Genomic DNA, 24,443 nt, shown 5'->3' on the forward strand with positions numbered 1-24,443 from the left:
GAAACAGTCTGGAGTGTAAGACTAACGGCAATCTTATGCTTAAGTCTCGTCACTTTGGGTTGGAGCAATGCCCGGAGTAGACAATGTATGAACTTCACACTGAGAGAGTGAGTGTGTTTGTGTAAAGTAGTCTAAAATGCCGCAACAGGAAAACGCACTCAGTCCATTTCTGCCAGCATGTTTCTTAGAGTAGATCCTATTCTACTCACTGGTTTATCCCTTGTTTTTCTTTTTCTCCCTCTAACAAGAGCTTTCTACTCACAGCGGGTTCACCAGAGGAGATCTCCAGAGCACACTAACCTCCGAGGACTACAACCAAGCATATTGTTTTCTGACAGTAAACATCTGGCCATGGAAAATCTTCCCTGTATCAGTGTTTGCATTGATTGTGAGAGTCTACATGTACAGACCTATGAAGGGTGAAGTCGTGGCCTAATGGTTAGAGAGCAAGAGACTGGTTAGTTAATCTCTAGTTAGATTAGCCGAAGGTTGCGGGTTCGATTCTCAATACCGGCAGGAAATGACTGAGGTGACCTTGAGCAAGGCACCTAAAAATGTCTGCCCACAGTCAGTTCTGGGTGTGTGTGTCCACGGTTTGCAGTGTGTGTGTGTGTGTTCATTACTCACAGCTCCTAATGTGTATGCACTAACTTGGATGGGTTAAATGCAGAGGACAAATTCCAAGCATGGGTTACCATACTTGGCCTTAATGTCATGTCACTTTCACTTTTATCTGCTCTCTCTCGTGTTGATACTCACTGAAGGCCTCCACCAGCTCCACCTGCATACTGTAGGGTACCAGAGGATCGGGCAGCTCCGAGAAGAAGCTCTTCATTGCTCCAGCCACTGTGTTCACAGACAAGTCCTTCTCGATCAGGTCAATGTTAGGGTCTATAATGTAGAGAAACAAAGAGAGACTTTGGTTAGACTTTCAAATGGAACTTGGTGAATCACTGCAGCTTCTCAAGTTACTTGCAATTTAAAGTAGTTAAATTACAGTCAAGCTAAAAAAAAAAGTCCACCCTGATCATTCTCAGGGTGTGACCAGCTAAGTGAACATTATCTCTCATATGGGTGTTTCTTTTTTATGTGCCAGGGGTCGATTTTTATTAAAACTAACAGATTTCAGCGGTTTTTCTTTCAGTGTGTTATATGATCACATTAAACATCTTATATACCTATGCATAAAAGCCACGTGAATGTTTTTGTTACTTTTCACACTTCACACAGATTTTATTGTTTTATCCTTGTACCAGACATTCAGTCAAAAACTGTGCTAATCAGACATAAATTATCAGTTAAACTATGATAATTTAAAGAAAAAGTGTAATAAACCAATCTTTTCAATATTCACTGTGTGATTTACACTACCATTCAAAAGCTACCAATCATATATATTATTAAAGTATTTTGAAAGTAGTCTCATATGCTCTTCAAGACTGCATTTATTTGATCAAACATACAGTAAAAACCGTAATAATATGAAATATTATTGCAATTTAAAATAAATGTTTTCTATATTTCAAAATGTATTTTTTTTCATGTGTTCAAAGCTGGATTTTCAGCATCATTACTCCAGTCTTCAGTGTCACATGATCCTTCAGGAATCATATACATCTGCTGATTTGCTGCTCAAGAAACGTATCAATGTTGAAAACAGTATTTTTGTGGAAACATTTTGATTTTGATCAGGATTCTTTGATGAAAAGAAGGTTCTAAAGAACAGTATTGATTTTCATCAGTACAGTACAAATTTTATCATCACTTTTGATTAATATAATGTATCCTTGCTAAATAAAAGTATTACGGGAAAAAACTGCATGTGTATAATATGTATAATTGACTTGGTATGGTTTATTAGGTAAAACAGTTTGTAAACTTGCAGTTTATTTGCCTAGCAGGGAGAAAAACAGCATCAGTGAACAGCTTGAGATGAATATTAGCAATCAAGATGAATGTCATTGGTGCAGAATGTTGTGCATCATTTCCAATTAAGCTATGCAAGTTATGCAAAAAAAAAATGTGAATGTTTTTAATTGTGTTTATTTATAATTAAATGCTAGCTATTAAATTAGCCTTAGAAAGACAAAGGAGTCATTTTCTTCCAAAAAAAATTATAGTGGCATTTCAATCACAGAATGCATTTTAACAATAGATTTGGATTTTATTACTATCAAAAAAACTTATGAAAATGGGAAAACGTCTAACAAAAAAGTTATCAGGGCCAAAAGTGCCAATATTTGAAGAAACACTCATATATTTATAGATGTGACCAGCACCATCATTTTGAGTCACTCTGAGCCCGAGATACATTATGGACTCAAAGTCCCAGGAATCAGTCCCATCTTTTCCAACTCTAGCGAAGCCCATGCGTCCCAGCCAAGTAACTGCCATTGAGATGAATGTAAAGGCAAATGGACACATTTCTCTAGGTATTATAAAAGTACTTGATCTGAATTAAATGTAAACAGTCTGTTTCTTAAAATCAGAGGGATCAAGGACACAGGACCATATGAGCATCTTTTACAGTCAGCTTCTTCCAAAATGCAGCTCCGTCATTCACACAACGCGTCTTCCTGAAATCTTCTGTCCCTAAAATCACTCTTGCTGTCTGGAAGCATCTTTTAATCTCTCGGCTGATCCTGGGTATCTCATTGGAGAATATGTGCTTAGCGTGCAGGTGCGAAATTGGTGCATGGGAGAGGGTGAGAGGTTATGAGATTCAAACAAAACAAGCGATGATTAAAACAACAAAACAATTTAGACCAATATGATGAAGAGATAAAGCTATAAAACATTCCCCGTTTCACTCATGCGCATTACTATTGTAATCTTTCAGTCTAGCGTGTTAAATCCAGTTGACCCCAGATCAGTTACTCTATACATCCTGATTGTATTTTATCAGAGATCGATAATGGCTGCGTAGCCCCTGATTGTGAAGCGTCTGACATTTCTCCACCTGCTCACTGGAGTTGTCTGAGATGCTGTCGAGCACATACCTGCACAGTAATTTCCACTGTAATTGTATTGTCACCTGGCTGTGCGGGGTTCTGATCGATTAGACACGAGCCTTCGCCTTCTATTAGCTCATGCCGATCCGAACCGGGCCCGACCAGATCAGTGGAGCGTGTGCGCTCGCGGTTCATTACCCAAACCAATCTGCTGGTAATTAACTGACCTTCTCTTCCGGCGCAAACACCCAAACACACACACACACACACACGATGTCCTGTAGTGACACACACACCGACATGCATCCACAATCAAGAGATTTGTCTATGTCTATTAGCTTTTAAAAAAAAGAAATAACCTTCTAAAAATAAAGTATTTATAAAAATTAATAAATTAATATATTATATTATATCCATATTACTGTGTTCTATTGTAAAATCTATATTTTAAATATTATTTTAAAATCTATTACAATATTTTAAAATGTAATTTACTCTTGTGAAGCAAAGCTGAATTTTTAGCATCATTACTCCAGTCTTCAGTGTCACGTGATCTTTCAGAAATCATTGTAATATGCTGATTTGCGGTCCAAAAAACGTTGATGATAATTAAATATCATGGATTTCAGGATTCTTTGATGAATAGAAAGTTCAAACGAACAGCATTTATTTGAAATAGAAATCTTTTGTAACATTATAAATGTCTTTACTGTCCCTTTTGATCAATGTAATGTGTCCTGAATAAAAGTATTAGGTAACCCTTTAGTTTAGGGTTCAATTCTCACTATAACTAGTTGCTTATTAGCATGCATATTACTAGTATATTGGCTGTTTATCAGTGCTTATAAAGCACATATTAACGCCTTATTCTGCATGAACATTCTACATCCCTTAATCTTACCTAATACCTAAACGTAACTACTTCCTTAATAACTATTAATAAGCAGTAATTAGGAGTTTGAGGCAAAAGTCATAGTTAATAGTGAGAATAGGACCCTAAATTTATAATCATTAGCCGCGTTTCCACTGCCGGGCCAGGGCCGGGCCAGGGCTAACAGCGAGCTGAGCCGAGCCAGTGGCCTCGGGCCTCAAGCACCGGGCTTGCGTTTCCACTGCCGGGCCAGTAGCCCCGCAGCGCTACCCTAAACCCCGCCCCTAACACGCCTTTCTGGATCAAACGTCCCATTTCAGCGGGTATTATGAATTTATTTATTTTTTAAGGTAGGAAGATCGCATGTATATTAACTCACCGGCCGTGGCTGCAATAGTGTCCAGATTGTCTCGCGAGTCGCCACTAACAGAGGGACGGTGACCCAGCACACTGTCCATCAAGTCGAACCATGGAATTTGGAAAGGTCCTTTTCTGAGCTCCGCTTTGTCCATTGTGCGTTTGAATCGCTTTGTACAATACTGCGCCCGCAACTTTTTTTTTTCCTGAACTTGAAGCGTTGCTCGCTGAATGCTTAGCTTAGAAAGTTCAGCATCGATGTATTTTATAACGTCTTCGTTTCTTCACACACCATCAAATTGACGTTGAACCCTTTCTTCTGCCCAAATGCTCAGAAGAGCTTTGGTATCTTCGACAGACCAGTACAGGCGATTCACCATTTCGAGCAGCGATTATTTTGCGCGATATAAAAAAAGTAAAATGTGCATCTTGCTTCAGATCATAACGTTCCATAACACCGATAAACTCCGCCTTTTACCTTGACCACGCCTCTAGCCCGAGCTGGCCCGCTTTGGCCCAAGGTATTCGACGAGTAGGCCCCGAGTAGGCCCCGATCAAGCCCCGGAAGTGACAGTGGAAACGCGACTGGCTCTGGCACGCACTAGCACGGCTCGGCCCTGGCCCGGCAGTGGAAACGCGTCTATTGACTCCAAACTTTTAAAATGGTAGTATATATTGTACATGACATTACATTGTTCTATTATAGTATATTACACACACACACACATATATATATATATATATATACACAAGCCACGACTTAACAAGCAAAAACAGACGCTGTGCTGCCTCTTCTCAAGTATGCACATAATACAAGCATACTCTATGCGCTCTGACATTATGCTTTCGTAATGGCCCTCGGTGGGCACTGCAGGATCAATAGCTGTGGATCAGTCCTGGTTAATTGAGCTTATCTGCTCTACAATGCGCTCATTGACGGAAATGTGATCCATGCACCGAGGAATAGCAGCCATTTCTTTGAAAGCAGCGAGGTCAGTCGGGTCTACAATGACTGGTCGCACTCAAACTTTTCCCCAAGGCAAATATGAGTAACAGAGTTCTGCATGTACTATGATATCCATGAGATGTCTTTAGATTATGCTGCTACAACAGCAGGGTAATGTGAGAGTGTGGATGTTAATGGGGGCCAGACAAGCAGAAAAAGAGAGGGAAAGAGAGAAGGAAGGTGGAGGGTGTCATTGATTATAGTTTGGTAATGTTCTTAGCTTCACTAGATTTAAGTTAGCGAAGCAATTTTGAGTCATTTGAGCACTTTCTTTGCAGTAACAATGAAAGTATCAAACAGCACCATGGTATTACAATGGTTTATGGACATGTACCATATTATTTTGATGTACTGTGTAAATCATACATATTATGATGTAATATCACATTATACATCAAAGAAACATAGTATTACCCTCTAGTATTACACAAAACTCAAAAAGACTTTTATGTGGAACTGAGTGCCCATGAGATGGTAACCAAGCAACAGATTTTCTCAGAATTGTGTGATATAAACTCACACATGCAAGTTATAAAAGTACAGATTGCAAGATATAAACACTAAATTTAGAGGGAAAAAAAAGTCTTATTTTTTAATTCCGTGGCAGAAACAAGCTTCCATACTTATTAGATTAGTATAGTGGAGAGTGGACAGGAAGTCCTGGCACATTTTGTTCTTAGCCTCGATGATATGTAGCACTGCAAGGATATTTTGTATCTTAGCCCTCCTTTTTGCTCTTTTAATCACATAACTTCTACATCTACATTCCACTTCTGTTATCACGAAACCCACGGCATACAACAAAAACACAGCTCCGAAAACACGCTGTATAGTTGGTACTACATTTGGTTTGAAATTTGCTTTGTGACCATTATACATTAAAAAAAAAAAAAAAAAAAAAAAAAAAAAAAAAAAGAGTATATCCTATACACTATTAATGAAATTCGCAATGACTACATTCGTTATGTTGTAGCTGTCATGTGGCCAACGGCATCAGTTGTGTCGCTTTGCTATTCACTTCTCCTCTCCACATAGTAAAGAGTTCATCGAATGCTTACTTCGAAATTCTGACATACTCATTTTTCACCTACTATATAGTACGGAAGTAGGCATTCTTCTTTTTTTTGTTTTATGGCGGGTATCAACCAGCTTTAAGGTGCAACACTGCCACCTACTGTTTTGGAGTTTCAATCACATAGTTACTGGTGCTGGATTATTTACGATGTTATCACATACAGTAATAACTCTTTCCCCGCCATTGACGGAAATTTGCGGCTTTCTGTGTTTTCACTGTTGTACGATAGGGAACGCTATTACACATCTTCTGAAAGAATACAGAATCTAGAGTACAGAATTAAAAGACAAGCAAAGAAGCAGAAACAAGCAAAAACATGTAAGCAGATGCATAAGTAAAATAACGTGATCATCAACATTAAACCACATTTAAATCAAAACTGTCTAATGTTACTGAATGAAATGTCGACCCAGGATGAGCTATAGGACTGTGAAGCTTTGAGGGTGTTGATGGACTCGATCTACTCCATCTATGTTTTGATCGTAGTTCTGAATCCCATCCAGACGTAGTCTTTGACAAAAATGTTTTTTTATCAGCTTTTTGCTTAAAATGTTTTTTATGAAACCTGCCCACATTCAAGTATTGATAAAACAAGAATGCATTAAGCTAGAATAAAATGTTTTTTGCTGTTGTGTAAAAGCAGAGGGTCTGTTCTTTCTTTTGATATTATGCATATTCAGATATTCATACAAAATATTCTCGGGGCCCATGACATTTTTGTGAAAATTATCAAAATTGCTGGAGGTGGCAATTTTTTTTTTTTTTTTTTATAAAAGAATTAAGTTTTGTGCTATTTATATATATTTGTCATGCCAACAAAGCACACTAAACACAAACTGAAAAAAAGAGAGATTGAAAGAAAAAGTTAAAGAGACAAGTCATGTGACTCACCCTGGTCAAACTGCCGCTGCATGCTTTCCATCTCCGCCTTATTTCCACTAACCCTGTAGATTCCCTCTGTGCTCAACCCTGTGGGAGAGAGAGTTGACATTAATAAATGAGTTTTGCACTCCATTCAATTTACACAGTCTCAGAGTTTGATAAGAGCCACAATGGCGTTATCTCCAGCTCAGAATGTACAATGAATTTCACATATTTAATTTATATCTGAGGTTGCTAATTGTGCAACCACACTCCGACTGTCAGATCTTCACTCTTTGACTTATCAGTCATACATAAAGAATGAGCGCTGCCACGGGCAGAGAGGAGCTTGTGTCTTGTGCCCCGCAGATGCCAGAGGACGGCTCAGCTTGGCCCATCTCACACAAGCAGAGAGAAAACAAGTACATCGATAAAGAGTAAGACAGCGCGAGACGCAGAGAGACACTCTCGGAAATGAGTCGGCGCGTTGCCGAGGCAGACCGCATTGATTGCCTCACCTCTCCCGATCAATTATCCATAAAAGCTTTTCTGTAGAGCTGCAAGAAGGGAAATGTGTGTAAAGAGGGAAGGGTGTGTTTACGGCAGAATATGAGAACATGGGGGGAAAAGAAAAGAGGCGAGAAAAGGGCCGTAAAACTCATGAAAGATCAACTTTCATACTATGTTATAGATTTTTGCTGATCACAAAATTCTACTTTTTACATCTAAAAATGCCGCAATGCACCTGGGACTGGTTGCAAGTAGCCTAGTTTTGACGAAAATGGGCACTAAGTTACAACTTACGCACTAATAAATATTGCACCGTTTTTTTACACCATTAAACTTAGTTGAAGCATACTGCGTATAAACTAAATATTTACGAAATCCTCCCATCAGGAGTAACGGTTGGAATAAAATAGCAGACTGACTGAACTGCATCAATAAGCTCTTGTTTTACCTGACAGACTTCAATAATTTAGACATGTATGATAATGCTGCTGGCATTTACACTCGCTTACATTTTAAGAGAGAGAATATCATGTGAATATATTACTTTGTTAGTGGCTCTTCAACACGAACCCGTCTAAACAGAGCGCCGCTGTGTGCAATCGTCCGGGTTGTGCTTGTCAAATAAAATCATAATAAATAAATGTAATTGTATCAGGATTTAATCAATATTAAATCCTGACTGTATATCAGGATTTAATATTTATTGATCCTTATTAAATTTCAAATACAGTTTCTGTATGTCATTTATATACAAAAATATAAAATACGAAAATCCTGATTAGGTATGCATTATATTTAATGGAAACTTATTTTTACTTATGTGAGGCAAAAGTAGTTAGAATGAAGGATAAACTGAAATTCAAGGCATTTCAACACAACTTAAAGGCTGCTATTGGATCGCTAAGGGTAAACGTCATTTACAACACATTACTTTAAGAAGAGTTTACGACCTACGCTCTGCATTAAGAACAAATGGTGCAATCGAATAAAGTACAGTTATTTACAATCTAGATAGAAGTTACTAAGCCTCTAGGGTGTGGACTCTACGTTACAATTTAAGAAAGAACTTATAAATGCACTAATTTATAAACCCACTGCTGGTCTACCAATCATTCCAAGGCCTATTTAAGGAAAACAAAAGAAATTGTGATATACAACTAAAATCAAAATATATAGAGAGACTGTTACAACAACAGTTTAACATGAGAGAAAACCATTCACAAGGCATGAAGCACACATACATGTTAAATTTTGTGACAACATAAAAGTGGCCCATTAATGGCAAGTGACAGTTTCATCAGCTGGTCTGAAATTCTCACTCTGTCCCCAGGCTACTAGATCAACCTTATTGAAAAGCCCTGAATGTGCTTTTTATTACCAGTAGGCTAATGTATCTATGTGCTTCACAACTTGCAAGAATAGAAACTCGCATGTTTCGATGATTTAAGGGCAAGTTGATCAAAATGACCAAACTACATTCAGATGAGCTTTCCAAGTATCCATACATAACAGAAGCCACAGGAATATTTGAGGGAGAAAGGAAACATCCTCTGAAGGACAGTCAAGGACAATACAAGGAAGTCACCATATTTCCAGTTTATTATATAATTTTTCTCATGCCTTTAAATGTCCATCCCTCTCAATCTTTTGGCCTTCGTACTGAACATCCAGTCCATTAGCAACGTCAAAGAGAGCATCATGTTAAGACATTTTAAGAAACGGAGAGCACTTTGAGCCTCATGGGCTTCTCTAACTGAGACTCACCATGACCTTTTTGCTTCAAGCCCTACTAATGCACAGCTAACCCCGCAACATGTCCAAACAAACTCCTGCCGCTTCCTGCCATCATCTTCAGCATATCCTCCGGGGGCCAGTTTCAGCCAATTCAGCATTTCTCCTCCTCCAACGGCTGTCACATTCCCTGCTATATTCCCTCTCTAGAACTACAACTATTTCTACTGTACATAATGAGAATTATATTAAAAATAGGGTCTCCTAAGTTACCTGTGGGCTGAGACTATATACTGTATTTCCTGTTCCTATACTCTATCTGGACTAATTCTGGAACGGGTGCTGTCAACGCTCAGGTTTTTGTGGTAAACCTCATGGTCCTTAAACACCCAACACTCATTTTGCATACCATCCCATTGCAACAGTGAGAAAAGGACTGACAGATAAGAGAAGGATAGAAGAGATAAAGAGGAAAGAGAAGTTAAATGTTGAGATGTAAGTGAGAGACAGATTTACCTAGAAGAATGAACAGGAAATGAGAGGAACAATAGAGGAATGCAAGTATTTTTGGTCCAGAGGGCAGAACGGAAAGGACAGAAATTGGATCCCTATAGAAACTATATAAAAGTGAGGTTATGTAACAGGCTGTGACTGTGCATTCATTTCTGCCCCATCAAACACAAGAAGAAATAGGAGAAAAGGATGTGAATCCTTCTCCATAAATAAATAAACTTGGTCATTTTAGAACTTGACAACCCAGCCGTACACTTTATAATACTGAAAAGAGTGGGTCGGATATTCTTCAAAAACTCCCCTTCTTTGTTACAAAGAATGAAAAACAGGTTTGAAACGATATGAGGGTGAATAAATAATGCAGAATTAGTGGATGGTTTTTGGATGAACTATGCTTTGAAAAAAATAAGTGATTTAGACTAGGCATGCACTAGTTTTTCCAAAGACATTATTTCTTTTATTCAGCAAGGATGCATTGAACTGATCAAAAGTGACAGTAAAAACATTGATAATATAATAAAAGATTTCCATTTCAAATAAATGCTGTTCTTTTGAACTTTCTATTCATCAAAGAATCCTGAAAAAGTGTATCAACATTTCCACAAAAATATTAAGCAGCACAACTGTTGTCAACATTGATAAGAAGAAGAAATGTTTCTTGAGCAGCAAATTAGCAATATTAGAATAATTTCTGAAGGATTATGTGACTGAAGACTGGAGTAAAGATGCTTGAAATTCAGCTTTGATAACTATTAACACATTTTAAAATGTTATTTATTCCTGAGTTAATTTATTAACAAATTTTGCAGTGATTTTGATTAAATAAATGCAGCCTTGGTGAGCATAAGAGACAACCAATCCCAAAATTCTGAAAAGTGTTCTTTGATAATTGGTTAGTCAACATTGGTTTGAACAGCTAGTCGTTCTTAAAGGGATAGTTCGCCCAAAAATGACAATTCTGTCATCATTTACTCACCCTCAAGTTGTTCCAGCCTGTCTATATACTTAATTTCTTCTGCTGAACACAAAATACGATATTTTGAAGAATGCCAGTAACTAACCGAACAGCTGTGGAGCACCATTGACTTTTTTTTCCCAATACTATGGAAGTCAATGGTGCCCCACAACGGTTTAGTTACAAACATTCTTTAAAATGTCTTATTTTGTGTTCAGCAGACGAAAGAAATTCATACAGGTTTGGAACAACTTGAGGGTGAGTTAATGATGACAAAATTTTCATTTTGGGTGAACTATCCCTTTAAGTAAACCTATATAATTAGGCATGTTGTTTTAGGCAAGTCCAGGCTCCCAAGCAATCTGAACTTGCAGACATCCACAAAAAGCTCATCAGAATTTGCATGTCATTCACATAACTCATCTTCACATAGCCTTCCACTTGTGATTTAATTAATATTTGTACTTATTTGATGATGCTTGAAGCTATAAACTAATACGGTTTATAAACTAATATATAAACAAACAATCTAAATAGCTGACCTTATAAACCAACTAGTTGGTTTTTACATGACCACCGTGGCGTGACCCATCCCTAATTTATACAGCTAAATGTAATTTTAGATTTTACGAAGCAGTGAAAGACACAGTGTTGCTATATGTACAAGACTGAGCCGGCATGACTAAGCAGATCTTAAGCGCTGCTGTTAGCAGGGACTTGCTTGACATGTCAAACTGACATTTTTCTACAAAAATCTTTGTAAAAGCAATTCGGTGTGATTCTGATAAGGTTGTGAGGTTGTATTGTTTTGATGGGTAAGGTACTTTGAGTGAGCGAGTGCATATTCTCTTGTGTTCACACTGAGAGTACTATCAGCAAATCACGCTGTAGGCTGTTGTAAAAGGCAGTTCCACCCACAGAGCACAAAAAAAGAGCTGAGCCTGAAAGATTGTTCACCATTTCTGCTATGTGATATCGATCTCAATGAGGGAGTTATCAGGCAGAAAATTACCGCAAGGGGCTTGGCAACTTACACACATACACAACAGAACATGAAAAAGGTGGGAGAGGGGCGGGGTGAAAAGGAAATGAGGAACAAAGATCAGGAGCTGACTTGAGAAAACTATTAATGACAGGTCCATTGACTCCACTCTGCCCCTAGTGGTTCACACACATGATCCAAAGGGTGGGGTCGAGTGCTCTCTTCAAGGGTCAGGGCTCTGAAATGCATACACTTCAAGTAGTATGCATGTAATAATACATAAGAGCATGTAGTGGATTCTATAGCTATGAATTTTTTTAATTTTGGGCTGCCACAGAGAATGATAGGAAACACATTTTTGTCACGTTTTCTAGGTTGCGCAGTGTTGAGTTTATCTAAACTACAGATGGACTGATGCATCCCAGAGGGAATACTGATGTGTTTTCCGACACTCAGCATTACAGAAAACACGGCCGGAGCACATGCACTTGCTCTCAGTTGATGAGCTTAATCCCTGGAAGCTAATGGCGCTAATGCTACCGACCCAAATCACAGCTGCGTAGTTACGCTCTTAACAAGCGCACATACCTCCATACATGCATAGCATTACCATAATGCTAGATATAAGAGGCTCTTATTCGCATACTAAGCTCTGTGGGATCATTTAATATGTTAAAATTAATTCATTTTAACATACAGGTTAGGTATATACCCTGTTGACAAAAACATCAAACCAGCCTAAGGTTGGTCTTAATAGGTCTCCCAGTCTGGCTAGACTGGTTTGGTTTGCTGGTTTTCGAAGGGGTTTCTAGTCAAGCTGGGACACCAGCTAGATCAAATTAAATCAGCTAAGATTTCTACTTACACTGCTCAGAGTTGGATTTAACGTCAGCCTCTAGCATCAGTTACTAGCACACCTCTTGAGGACAGGGGAGTGAGGTTTACTCACATAGCTCATACTAGCTTGCCTTCATTACACTCAACTCAGCAAACCTCACTCCCATCCAGGTCATGGCACCATTACAACTGTGCTATTAGGATAACTTGCAGTGGTGCCTTGACCCGGATGCCGAGTGGGATTTGAACCAGCGTCAACAGGCATGGGAGGCAGGCACACTAACAAGCAGGCTAAAGACCACAGCCACTAGCTTCAGAAATGTACATATAATTTGTTGTTACCATTACTCTTAAGCAGGTTTATCTATCTGTACACATTTTGTGCAAATGTAAAATGTATGTACTCCACTGTTAGTGGGAAAGCACATTATTTTGAGTTGAAGACAGTTCACCAGCTGTCAGTTCACAACTACCATTTCATAAAAATGGGTCACACTGTTTATGTTTGCATGCAAGAGTTAGCATCTAGCTAATTCCAATACCTCACTCCGATGTAAAGATAAAACATCAAAATGTTGCCTATGTGCCACTTACCTGTAATCTCAATGTAACGGATACACTTTTCGATAAAGAGTGGAATGGGCCGCTCAGCCGAGACAACGTTGGCCAAGGGAACTCCAAAGTAGTTACTCTCCGGAGGTTTGGACAATGATGACTGACGACCCTTTGGCCGCGTTTTCTGCAAGACAGGAGAGGAACACATTTTGTTTTGTAGTAAAATGACAAGAGCTAAGCTAGGTGCAATGCACGCATACTTGAGCCACACATAATTGCATACAAAATGTATTTTAACATCTTAACGTGGTTGTCAAATGTTAATGGAACATGTTCATAGTTCACGTAGTTACACGTAGTTACTCTGAACTTGAGGAGAACTGACTTCATATATCCGCTAAAATCACCTTGATACCAGTTCATTAAAAGTGAAATGACTAGTTTTGAGAAAAGGTCTACCATCATTAGTTTCCACTTGGTTTTATATTTTGTAACTCATGCAATGAAATTCATTTGTTTTTAAGTGCCATACAAGTGTCCAAATATTTACTGGGGACAGGGTGCATAAGACCACCGTAGACATGGTCAAATCATTCACGTTATTCCAGCAATGTGACATTGTATATGTCTTTGAATTTGACTTTTGAGTTTAGAGTTCTGCAGGTGAACACACTGCTCATTCCTCCCTCCCCGACTCCTGCCTTCCCATAATGCTCTGCAGCAGGGCATCATGGCTTGTTGGCAAGTGTGTCTGACGATTATTAGGCCCAAGTCTGTCTGCTCCATAGCTAAAAGGCATCCCAGCTTCCTGGTACATCCGCAGGTCAAAGCTCTGCTTTTCACACATTCAGGAACCATGCCACATTTGCCTCCCTCTTTTTTTTTTTTTTTTTACATCTCCTTACATTCCCCACTCCTCTCCTCATTTTCAGATTTCACCTAAATCCCTACTGGCTCCTCTCAATAGACGTTTACATAATTACCACCCTCCCCTCTCCAAGCTCTCTGTAAAGAATCTGTGCTCCAATTACAGTTCACAGAGAGTATTACTGGGATGGCAATGTTATGCAAAAGTAATGCGTTCACCCTGCAATGCAGGTCACACAGCAACCCAGACTAAGGCGCACAAAGCAAACCAGTTACATCATGTTAATAACTGCTACTCCACCCATTTGCAACTTCAGACATGACAGGATACTTCACTGTTACAATTTGAATGGATACAATGTTTAACTATGTTTTATGCCTCACTAACCTGAGCACAAAGTATTCAGTTTTGGGAAACTTCTCATTGCAACCAGTCCCCTAGTATCTCTACCATGTAACCATTCGCTTTGCAGATACTGGTGCAAAGTCACGGGGGCATTAGAAATGGAACTAGGTGACGCAGGAATTTAAAACATTCCACTTGTTGGGTGAGGAGATTTTAAAAGGCTGAGTTAACATTTCCGGCCTCGCAGTCCAACATACTAAGAAAGAGAGAGAAAAGTGCGGATGGCATAGTAGACAAAAAGTAGACAGGAAAGGCTTATTCTAACTCCTTTAACATCAAAAAAGGGACAGTCTTTGTTGGACAGAGCTTAAACCAGTACAGATCCCTGGGGCTACTAGGCTACTGCTTTTTTATGGGTTCCTTTATGGATCAGTCCCATAAGGCAATTAATGCAAGCAAGGTGATTTAACCCAATGGCCTCATTCTAACCCTACCGAAATAATAAAGACACTGCTGTTCAATGAGAAGAACTGGTGGCTCAATGCTTTCATATGCCCTTAGGCTGTCACATGCTCAAAGAGAACAGCAGTCACTAAAATTTCTGCTTGTGTGAATACAGTGTATTATGGGAGTGACGGCGTTAGTCGTATTCCCAGCAAAAATTCTAAAATCGAAAGCAAGCAACCTACAAGGCATTGTTAAGGCCATGCTGTAGATGGAACTATAAAGTGAACAGCACTCAACCGCCATTAAAAAAAAGTGTTTGACTTGACTTAATTTCTTTGCTTTGTCTTACTTAAACTCTTTAAAAGAAACCACTATTTAATGGACATGCACCACAGTATAACCAAAAAACAACCTTGACCAAAGCTTGGCACACAGGCATCCAGATAAACTAAAGGATCAAAGTCTGTGCAACCATGAAACATTAAATAAAACAACTGGGTCTTCTCTCTGTGGATTTACTTTCTGAAAATTAAGTAAAACACAGCCTATCAGGCTACTGCACCAAGCCTGTAATTTGCATTTAGAGCATGGGTCAAAGTCTTTCGCTAAGCAAAGACTTTTCAACAAGAAAAGAAACAATGCATACCACCATACCTCAAAATGTAAAATAATCTTTCAAATTTCAAATCTTACCTGAACAATCAATTTAAAGGGTTGTGAGCACAAAAATGCATTTCTCAAGACATTAAGAGTTAAAGTATGTATTGTGAGTTCATTTTAATTTCATATGGAAGTATCTGGATTAGGGTTGTGCCGATGGACGATATCATCGTCCATCATGATGGCTGACCGACATCACGATGGAGAGCCACCATCGTGATGCCACGCCCCCCACCCAGACACACACTAATCTTAGTCTCTAAACTTTGCAGGGATTGCTCTGTAAATTAAATTGAGAATATAACTAATACATATGCATGCTATTTTAAATACTGTAGTCTATGCCAGAGACGTGACACACCCATTTCACACACACCCCGGTCTTAAAGTAAAAAGATGACTGAGAAAAATAGTAGTATTTAATTAAATGCATTTATGGTGAGATTACTACATTTCATTTAATTAAATGCATTTATGATGAAATTCATTGCCATGTCAATCTGTGTTAGCACAGCAGAAATAGACTCGGTGTGTGGCTAAACGATCTCTGCACTGCTGTATACGCATCACTCCTGGAACGGATCGCCGGACCGCATCCGCGTGCAGTGTGAAAAACCGTGCCAGGCTGCACAAATATTGATCTTGACATTGTTAGCCTCTTGTCTTTTTTACATGTCTTACACTGTACATTTAACTTATATTTAAATATTTAATTTTGTACAAGAAAACAGCCTTTATTAATGAATTATTAGTAGCCTATTGTAGTGTCTCAGGAAATCTTGCTCATCTCATCTAAAAACACACGGTTTCTACTAAAGAAGTGGAAAAACAACCACTGAAATAAGGTAAAGTTAAAAATACCAATTGCTATGATAATCACTCACAATACTTGAGTTCACATCCAGTGTAAAGTGTAGTTGGGCCCAAACTGACTTTTAAAATATGATGTATTTAATAAACAAATATTTTGAATCAATTAAATCAATTGAGATCATCTTAAAGTATAAAGTTAGCCTGTAAATGTGATCTTTACAATATATGAGACCATGAAGTATAATTCCAAAATATATGTTTTAAAATAATACCATAAAATTTACCTTTGTAGTTCTTCTACCAAGACTTCTCAATATATTCCTCCTCTTTGGGTCCTCGCCTTCTTCATTTAAGGAACTGTCCCCTTTCTGTGCACCAAGCTCATCCTCTTTAGTCTTGGGGAGACCTCCAAGCTCATCATCACTGCCAATAAAGCTTGTGCGGAAGCTGCTAAACTTTCCAAGTCGTTTGGAGCGATCACGATACAGCCTAGGTTTAACTCCAAGAGCAGACAGCTTTCGTCTACGCTCTAATGAACTGCTATCAGCCTCGCTGTCTGATCCATTTCCTGCACCATTAGAATGACTCTTGTTTGCATTGCGAATAGTGATGATCTTGCCCTGTGTGCTGTCATGTGGTACAGAATAAATATTCTCCTCCTCTGTGGGACGAGGCTTTGATACTGCATCCATGGGCTCAGCATAGTCAGATGGATCATAACCACCTTCAGTTCCTGGTGGCCAGGTGACTAATGAGCGCCTGTTAGGTCCATGTAGGCCCAGGTCCATGTATGAACTGATGTTTTGGGATTTGGGAATGTCAAAGGTGACATTGGGCTTTGGTCGCACCTGAGGTGGGACTTTGTTGTTAAGCTTGTTTTCAAAAGTGTTGATGTCAGAGATGAGCGAGAAGGCATCACCCTCCAAATCAGGGAGCTTGAAACCTCCACCATGGGTCAAGGTGCCATCATCCCGTAATGTGGGATAAGGTGGGGAGGGCTCAATGTCATCCTCTGAATCCAGCAACGTGGTGCTTGGAGAGCCACACCGAGGTGAAGAAACATTTTCACTGGTGACATTCTCTGCAACATTGTCATACATATGTGTTGCCTCTACAATGGTTTTTTTCTCCAATACCTCCTTAAAGAATGGCTGGAAGTGGTCTATCCGATGCAAGCCTCCCACCACACCACCAGGTCCACAGATCACAGAGCTGAAACGTGCATCAATTTCATGGGCCAGTTCCTCCCCTTGGGCAAGCTGCTCTCGGACAACCTCAGAGTCTGCGAGTTCCGATTGAGTCTCTGCAACAGCAAGCAACTGTACTGGGATAATGTCTTGGACCTCACAAAGGAAGGCACAAAGGGTTTCCATGGAAGCCTTCCGTTTGGCTGAGTACACTGCTATGTAACCATGCACCAATTTGCTTTTACGTAAGGAAAAAGATGAGTGGTAAGATAGAACAGCAAGATCAATGCTTTGCCTTTGGCCACCAATAGATAAATCCAACAAAACTGATGTTCCACTGGATAAATTGGAAGAGGGCCGACAGTGCTGGGGCAGAAAGAATGGGGAAAGAAGCTGGTCAACATCATAAGGATCTCCACACATTAGACACATTACAATTCGTAAGTCAGCCTCTGTGCTCTGCTGAGAGTCTCTGAAACCTGCAAGTGCAGGCAACAAGGGTGGGGAGCTACTGCCAAGACTAACTGACGGTCTTCGTGTGTCTAACAGACCTTTGAGGATCTGGTTTAAATGTTTTTCATTTATATTGCGACTATAGCCCACACCTGGGGAAGCAGGCTCTAAATAACTGCACTGAAATTTGCTAGCCACTTGTTGACCGTGTTGGATGAGGCTTTGTGCTGTTTCACCCCCAATGTCAGAAATTGAACCAACACCTCTTTTGGTGACCAACAGGAGAGACAAGGGAAGCTGACCTAGATTAGTGTCCCTTCTGCCTATGGTTGATTCTCGTAATTTCTCAATACTGTCAACAACATAGGATAAGGATTCCTTTGAGTTGTAGAGGCAGATGCAACCATGTGGGGTGAAAGTGGGGGTATGGAAGGAGTTTACTGGAAGGCGTACATTTCCTTCTATAGGTCGAAGAGCCAGTTCATATGTCCTTCCATCTAGAACGTACCGTTCATCGTTGGTGCACAGTGCTCTGATCTCATTAGCTAACTCTCTTGCAAGTCCATCTTTGCCAAGAATTACAAGATTAATTCTATCTACCTTTCCCTCACCAAACTGTGATTTTGAGCTCCCATCAAAGGAATATCGAGTGGGAAAACGAAGGGCTAAGTGTTGCTCAATTTTGCCATCCACACAATGTGGACTACAAGGACAGGTTTCCTTAGTTGGGTGGTATACAAAATGGATATGCTTGAGCACCAGGGCATCTCTCTCAGCCTGAAGCTTTTGGAGGGCCTTGAACCTCTGCTCCTCTCCAAGAACCTCTTGGATGGCACCCATTTTTTCTTTACTGGGCTTAGCATCAACTTCAAGCTCATAGAACAATTCAGAGTACTCCAGTAAAAGTTCTTGGAAGTCCTCTTTGGCTTGATCAATAATAATCTTCTGGTATTTGTTATAGATATCAAGGTACTCACACTCCTCCAGCCACTGATAAAACTCCTCGTTCATGATAAAGCTACGAGCTTCCTCCCAGGGTTTGCCAGGTGTAACAAATGGCGAAGACGCAAGTTTCTCTTTGAACTCCCAACGCATTTCTGCTCTCTTTCGCTCGTTGCGCAGGTGTTCTAAGTGACTCTCATAGATTGCCTCTGCTGCAGGGGTTTCCAAAAGGTCCTGGGGAATGCGTTCATCCTCCATGTTGTCAATGTGTGGTGTTATTTCCCATGGTGTGTCATCCAATATGACAAACCAGTGGGAGAATTCCCGCTTATTCTCGAGAACTTTCTGTACTCCTGACCAGCTTAGGTGATCAATCTCTTCCAGGCATGGAACCAATGAGTTGAGAGCCTGTGGGAGTGTGCTAAGATATATTTTACGCCGCTTTTCTATGTGCTCTTGCTTGAGTCTGTGTACATGTTGCTGGAATAGTTTCTTGGCCTTGGAAGTACCCTCAAGGAAAACATACTCTTTGTATTCAGGTGATGTCTGCATTCTACGATTGGTGTTGGGCCATGTTTCATTATGGTTCTTCACAATGCGGCTAACCAGCCACTCATAGCGGTCCTTAGCGGATGCTATTTGCTGACTCTGCTGCTTGAGGGCTTCAAAGTAAGGAATGATCTTGGGCTTCCCTCTACTCTTATCTATCAACTGCACCAAGGTAAGGAAAGCAAGGTCAACATTGACGTTAGAGCGTGCTGAAGTCTCAACAACCTGCAAATTCTTCTTGGCCAAGGCAAAGGTGTGAGAGTCTTTAATGTACCGCTCAACCCCTTCATCACACTTGCTCAACACAAGTACAACTGGCTTCTTGGTCTTAGCTAGCTGGTTATATAGATTGGTGACGAACTTCATCTGGTCATCAAAGTTCCGGTTCATACCCCTGCTCACATCTACACAGAGTAAGAATCCATCCACTAAAAGCTTGCCTTCAGGCATTTGCTTTTGCTCAAAGTCTTGCTCTAGTCCAAGTTGATCTGTGCAGAAATACATAAGCTTCTCAGCAGAGGCCAGTTTGTTGGAAGCTGCCCGCTTGATATAGGGCTGTAAGGCAGTACTTCGATGTGGCTGGAACGTTTGGTCATCAATAAACTCCGTCTGTTCCACCACATGCATTCGACACTCAGCGCCCTCCTCCAACATTCGTACCGCCTCGCCCCAAAACAGGAAGTGGTCATTGTTTACCACTCTACCACCAAAGTCACTTGTGCTTAAAACAGATGTGTGGTCCAAATAAAAGTCATCAGCACTGGGGCGAACAAAGCGATTACAAAGGCAGGACTTGCCTACCCCACATTGCCCCTTCTCCTTTTCAGTTCCGGACAAACCTACCACAACAAGGTTGTAGGTTGGTGCCCGTGCATCTTGTTTTTTTGCCATCATCATCGAATGACAGCGCTCATCTTGCCATTCCCAGAAGCTCTAGTTTGAAAGCTGCTGGGCTGAGGTTCCATTCAAATGATTTCAGGCCTGGAAAATAATTTATTTCTAACGATCCTGAAAGTTGCTTTAGGGTTTTTTTTCCATGTAGGGTCAGTATGTCCAATCCCCTTGATCAAACTATAAATCCACAGTCATCTGGCCATTCATGATTTTGGCAGAGGCTTGGGGTTTGAGGGTGGGGGAGAGGAGTCCCTTAGGCAGGTGTGCTGCAGGTGGTAATATTCCAGCCCATCTCCTCTCTTCAGGGGCACTTTGACACAGAAATATTGTAGGTTTCAGGTTTGCCCAGCCTGGATCTGACCCTGCAAAAAATAAAACAGACATTACAATTAGATTTTGAAAAAAATAAACAAATAAATAACTACAAGAGAAATACTTTAAATAAAGAAAAAAGTAACAATGAATCCACTACATTTTCATCTATGAAACATCTAAGAATATTGTTCAAGTTTGATCAAATATGACTATAAATCTATACGTTTTTGCATCAAAATGAATGACTTTGTATTGGCTGTTGGAAATTAACTACAGTACAGTAAGGGATGTGTGACTGCAAAAGTTACAAAGTATTTGATTAATATGGCACAACCCATCCCCATTTCATTTCAGAAGTTGCACAGGGTTGTTTATGTGTTATGATAAAGGTATCAATTCCAAGGAATAAGAGAGGCTGGTAACATATCAAAGTCAAACTTTTTGTATTGATTCAACCCTATAAGGCATCACATTCTAATCCCTGAACATATACACTTACACACACATAGATGAAAGCTGTTGTAAGTGCTTCAGAGATACAGTTTTAATTAGGCAACCAGGGAAACACAAATCGTCCTTAATAGGAAGCACTGGATATTGGCTGCTTTACAAAAATCATCTCAAAAAGTCTCAAAAATAATTTTTAAAAAGACTTTAACAACTCCATTAACAGGGTGAAACCTTGTGGATACCAAAACAAATTAAGTCAAGGCCTGTAGAAATCTACGAAAGAGAACAGAACCCTCTGGACAATAGATGACAATACACTGTTCTTGAAATTCAGAGCCCCAATAACCTGCCAAATGCAGAGACAAACCAAAAAAGACGTGGCTATAATGGAATGGAACTCCACAAAATGGAGTTAAGTGTAAAAAGTATCCTCAACCTGTTAATAGTTATTTTTCTTTTAGTTTAGAAAATACAATCATTATTTATACATATTTATATATATATATATATATTTGTCTTTTTAGATCAAGGCACTTCAGTTGGAACATAACCGGATTGTCATAGTGGGAGTCATCTAAAAACTACGCCATGGCAAGGCACTACAGAAGAGGTGCCACAGACCTCCATCTCCCAGATCAACAGCAGCACCTGGGAGGCAAGACTAGGTAAATGTGCTGACGACAGCTCTTCAAGCACTACATCTAGCAATCACAAGTGACACATGATTGCAGTTGCAGATGTCACTGTCACAGTCTGGGCCAAATGTAATGATTCTGCTGTGGTGCATTTGCTCTGGCGAAATAGCTTCTATACTGGCCCAGCATTCTTGAAATCACAAGACGTACAAGTTATACCACTGCATTTGAATTTATGACATTTCATAGAATGGAAAAAGGTATCAAAGTTTGAGCCTTAGCATGTCGTTCAATGTAGGATTGGTGATAAGACCAGTGGAATCATGATCATCTCTCAGAAACATTTTCAGCTTTTGCTTCAGTACGATTAGCCAGCAATCAATAGACACTTGCAACAGAGCAAACACAAAAGTGAGGTACGCTGGCTTACCCAGAGAAAGGGGTTTGAAATGTCAAGGATGGATTTGTCATTGTACTCCACCACTACAGTAAAAAACAAGGTGGAGAGCCACTGAGCAATGTAGTGCTGTGGGTGTGGCAGTGTAACATTTGTTTAAACACTGACCAGCTCCCCTAACACAACAGCTCGGAAACATCATTTCGATTTTATATGTTAAATATTACACTTGCACTGCTCAGGACCCAGGTATCTCACAGAGGAAGACCCAAGAATCTCACAGAACCCCAAAAGATCATTCAAGACCATAATTAATAGAAAATAATTTACTAAAAAATGATATATTTTATAAAATACATAATAGCATTATCCTTGCTGTTGGGCAGAAACCTTGTATCTTCATATTTCATATTTTATTTTATAAATCATTACTTCTTGTCACCCTTTGCGTCTGTCTGTGGGGTTTGCATTATATATTATATTTAACAAATATAAAATGATTAAAAAAAAGAGTTTGTGACTAAACATGTTGTCAAGTCACAGCCAGTACTGTCATAAATAGCCAGTGCATAGACTTCATCTTTTATAACAACATTTTTGCCAAATGACAGAAAAAACTGAGCACCCACATAGTTACAATAAACGTTATAACCTGTAAGATGATGAAAATGTTATGCGATGCACTTACTATCTCAAATACAACCGTTTTAAATGACAGACAAAATATGTCCAACATCGACTGGTCAAAAACCTCTTAACTCCATTTAAGCTTGATTTTGGTAAAATGTTAATATATTAATGACACATACAAGTGTCTGACCATATATAAAGCCACAATATCAACTTTAACAACAGCGTTTAATTGTTAAAAAGATTTTCTTCCATTTTTTTCCAAGAAGTTTTTTCCATTTCCTGAAAACAATCTTATACTACCATTAAATGATGATAACTTACATTATTACACTATTTTAATGTATAAAAACAAAAAGTAAAAAAAAAATACACTGCAGTACAGTAATGAAAATCGCCATTGACAATGTATTCTGTATAGTCTTTAGATTTTAGTCATTATATTCATCCAATGCAACGAGACTTAAATTGTTCTATTTTTTGTAGTTTTCTGTAGCCAATCAGAATCATGAGGACATCGCTGAGACCATCAGATGTAGTTATCAGTTAGTAGGCTATGAGGGAGTAATTATATCATATAATTATATCATCCATGCTGATAGAGGGCAGGTAATCATGTAATCATGCTCAAGAACAGGTTGCCATAAGTGGGACCCATGGTAATGCTTTCCGTATTAAATATCCAAGATGTAACAACGAGGAAGATACGAGAATGCATTTTGTGGTGGAGAATGCTTGAAAATTCATTTTACCAGAGGAACACTTGAGAGCTCTCAAGTACAAAACAATGACAGCTGCCTGGATACAGATCAGCAATGACCCATGTGTCATTGACAGACACACATACACATGCACAACCAGGTGGTGACTCCAGGCTTCTGGGACCAAAAGAAAAATATCAGTACATCTATTCTGTTGGGTCACCAACATGACAAGTGATGCCATGCTTGCTGGTTCAAGACCAATTGTAAAAGTCATTAGTCTAATTAAGAAAGTGCTCATTATTCCTCAGCTCTTCAGGACCTGGCTCTCTGAAACACTCACTTTGCCGCCAGCACAAGAGCCACATCTGATCTGTCCCAGCTGTGTAATTCTGTGCATTGCTTTGTCTTTCCATGTTCAGCATGCTATTAGTGCTGTGAACGAGATAAAATTAGAACAACTAAAGATGAGAGCCAAATCAGCCTGTGTTTTTCCACTGATGGACTAATGCAGCAACAAACAAATCATAGACATCATAAACATGAAAACAGATGGCTAGTATAGTTGATACAAAATCAACTAATAAACATTCAAGCACTTCAAGCAGACATTCAAGCACTAAATAATTGTTCCTGTCAATGCACAGTTGTCGAACAATTGCTCTGCTCTTCAAATTTGGCAATAATTACAATTTATAATAGAAAGGAAACCAAAGTGAAAATGTTCACATGCAAGTTGGATTTGGCTACCATAGCAATAAAAATGTGATAATGCTCCTCCTACTTGAGTCGTGGAAAAAGTCTTCTCTTCTTTACAAGAAAGTCACTCGAGTCACGGAGTACCAGATGCCAAAGCTTAGACTTTATTGGTGGAGACAACAAAGACGCATGCAGAACATCTAACCTTCTTGTTCAAAATTCTCAATCTTATACAGTCTAAGCATTTCTTAAAC

The 24,443-nt window shown here is 39.3% G+C and overlaps 1 protein-coding gene across 1 annotated transcript in view; it reads right to left on the minus strand.

Moving 5' to 3' along the window:
* arhgap35a (Rho GTPase activating protein 35a) overlaps positions 1-24,443 on the minus strand; it is a 77,504-nt gene that overhangs the window by 4,630 nt on the left and 48,431 nt on the right. Inside the window, exons 2-5 of the mRNA XM_056262510.1 lie at positions 16,622-20,724; positions 13,244-13,388; positions 7,152-7,229; positions 760-891 (exon numbers count right to left, since the gene is read on the minus strand). Of these exons, the coding sequence (XP_056118485.1) occupies positions 760-891; positions 7,152-7,229; positions 13,244-13,388; positions 16,622-20,365 (4,099 nt within the window). The 5' untranslated portion in view covers positions 20,366-20,724. The remainder of the gene's footprint in view (positions 1-759; positions 892-7,151; positions 7,230-13,243; positions 13,389-16,621; positions 20,725-24,443) is intronic.

Source organism: Rhinichthys klamathensis, unplaced genomic scaffold, assembly GCF_029890125.1.
Source record: "Rhinichthys klamathensis goyatoka isolate OS25496 unplaced genomic scaffold, OSU_Roscu_1.1 h1tg000192l_1, whole genome shotgun sequence".
Taxonomy (NCBI): Eukaryota; Metazoa; Chordata; class Actinopteri; order Cypriniformes; family Leuciscidae; genus Rhinichthys; species Rhinichthys klamathensis.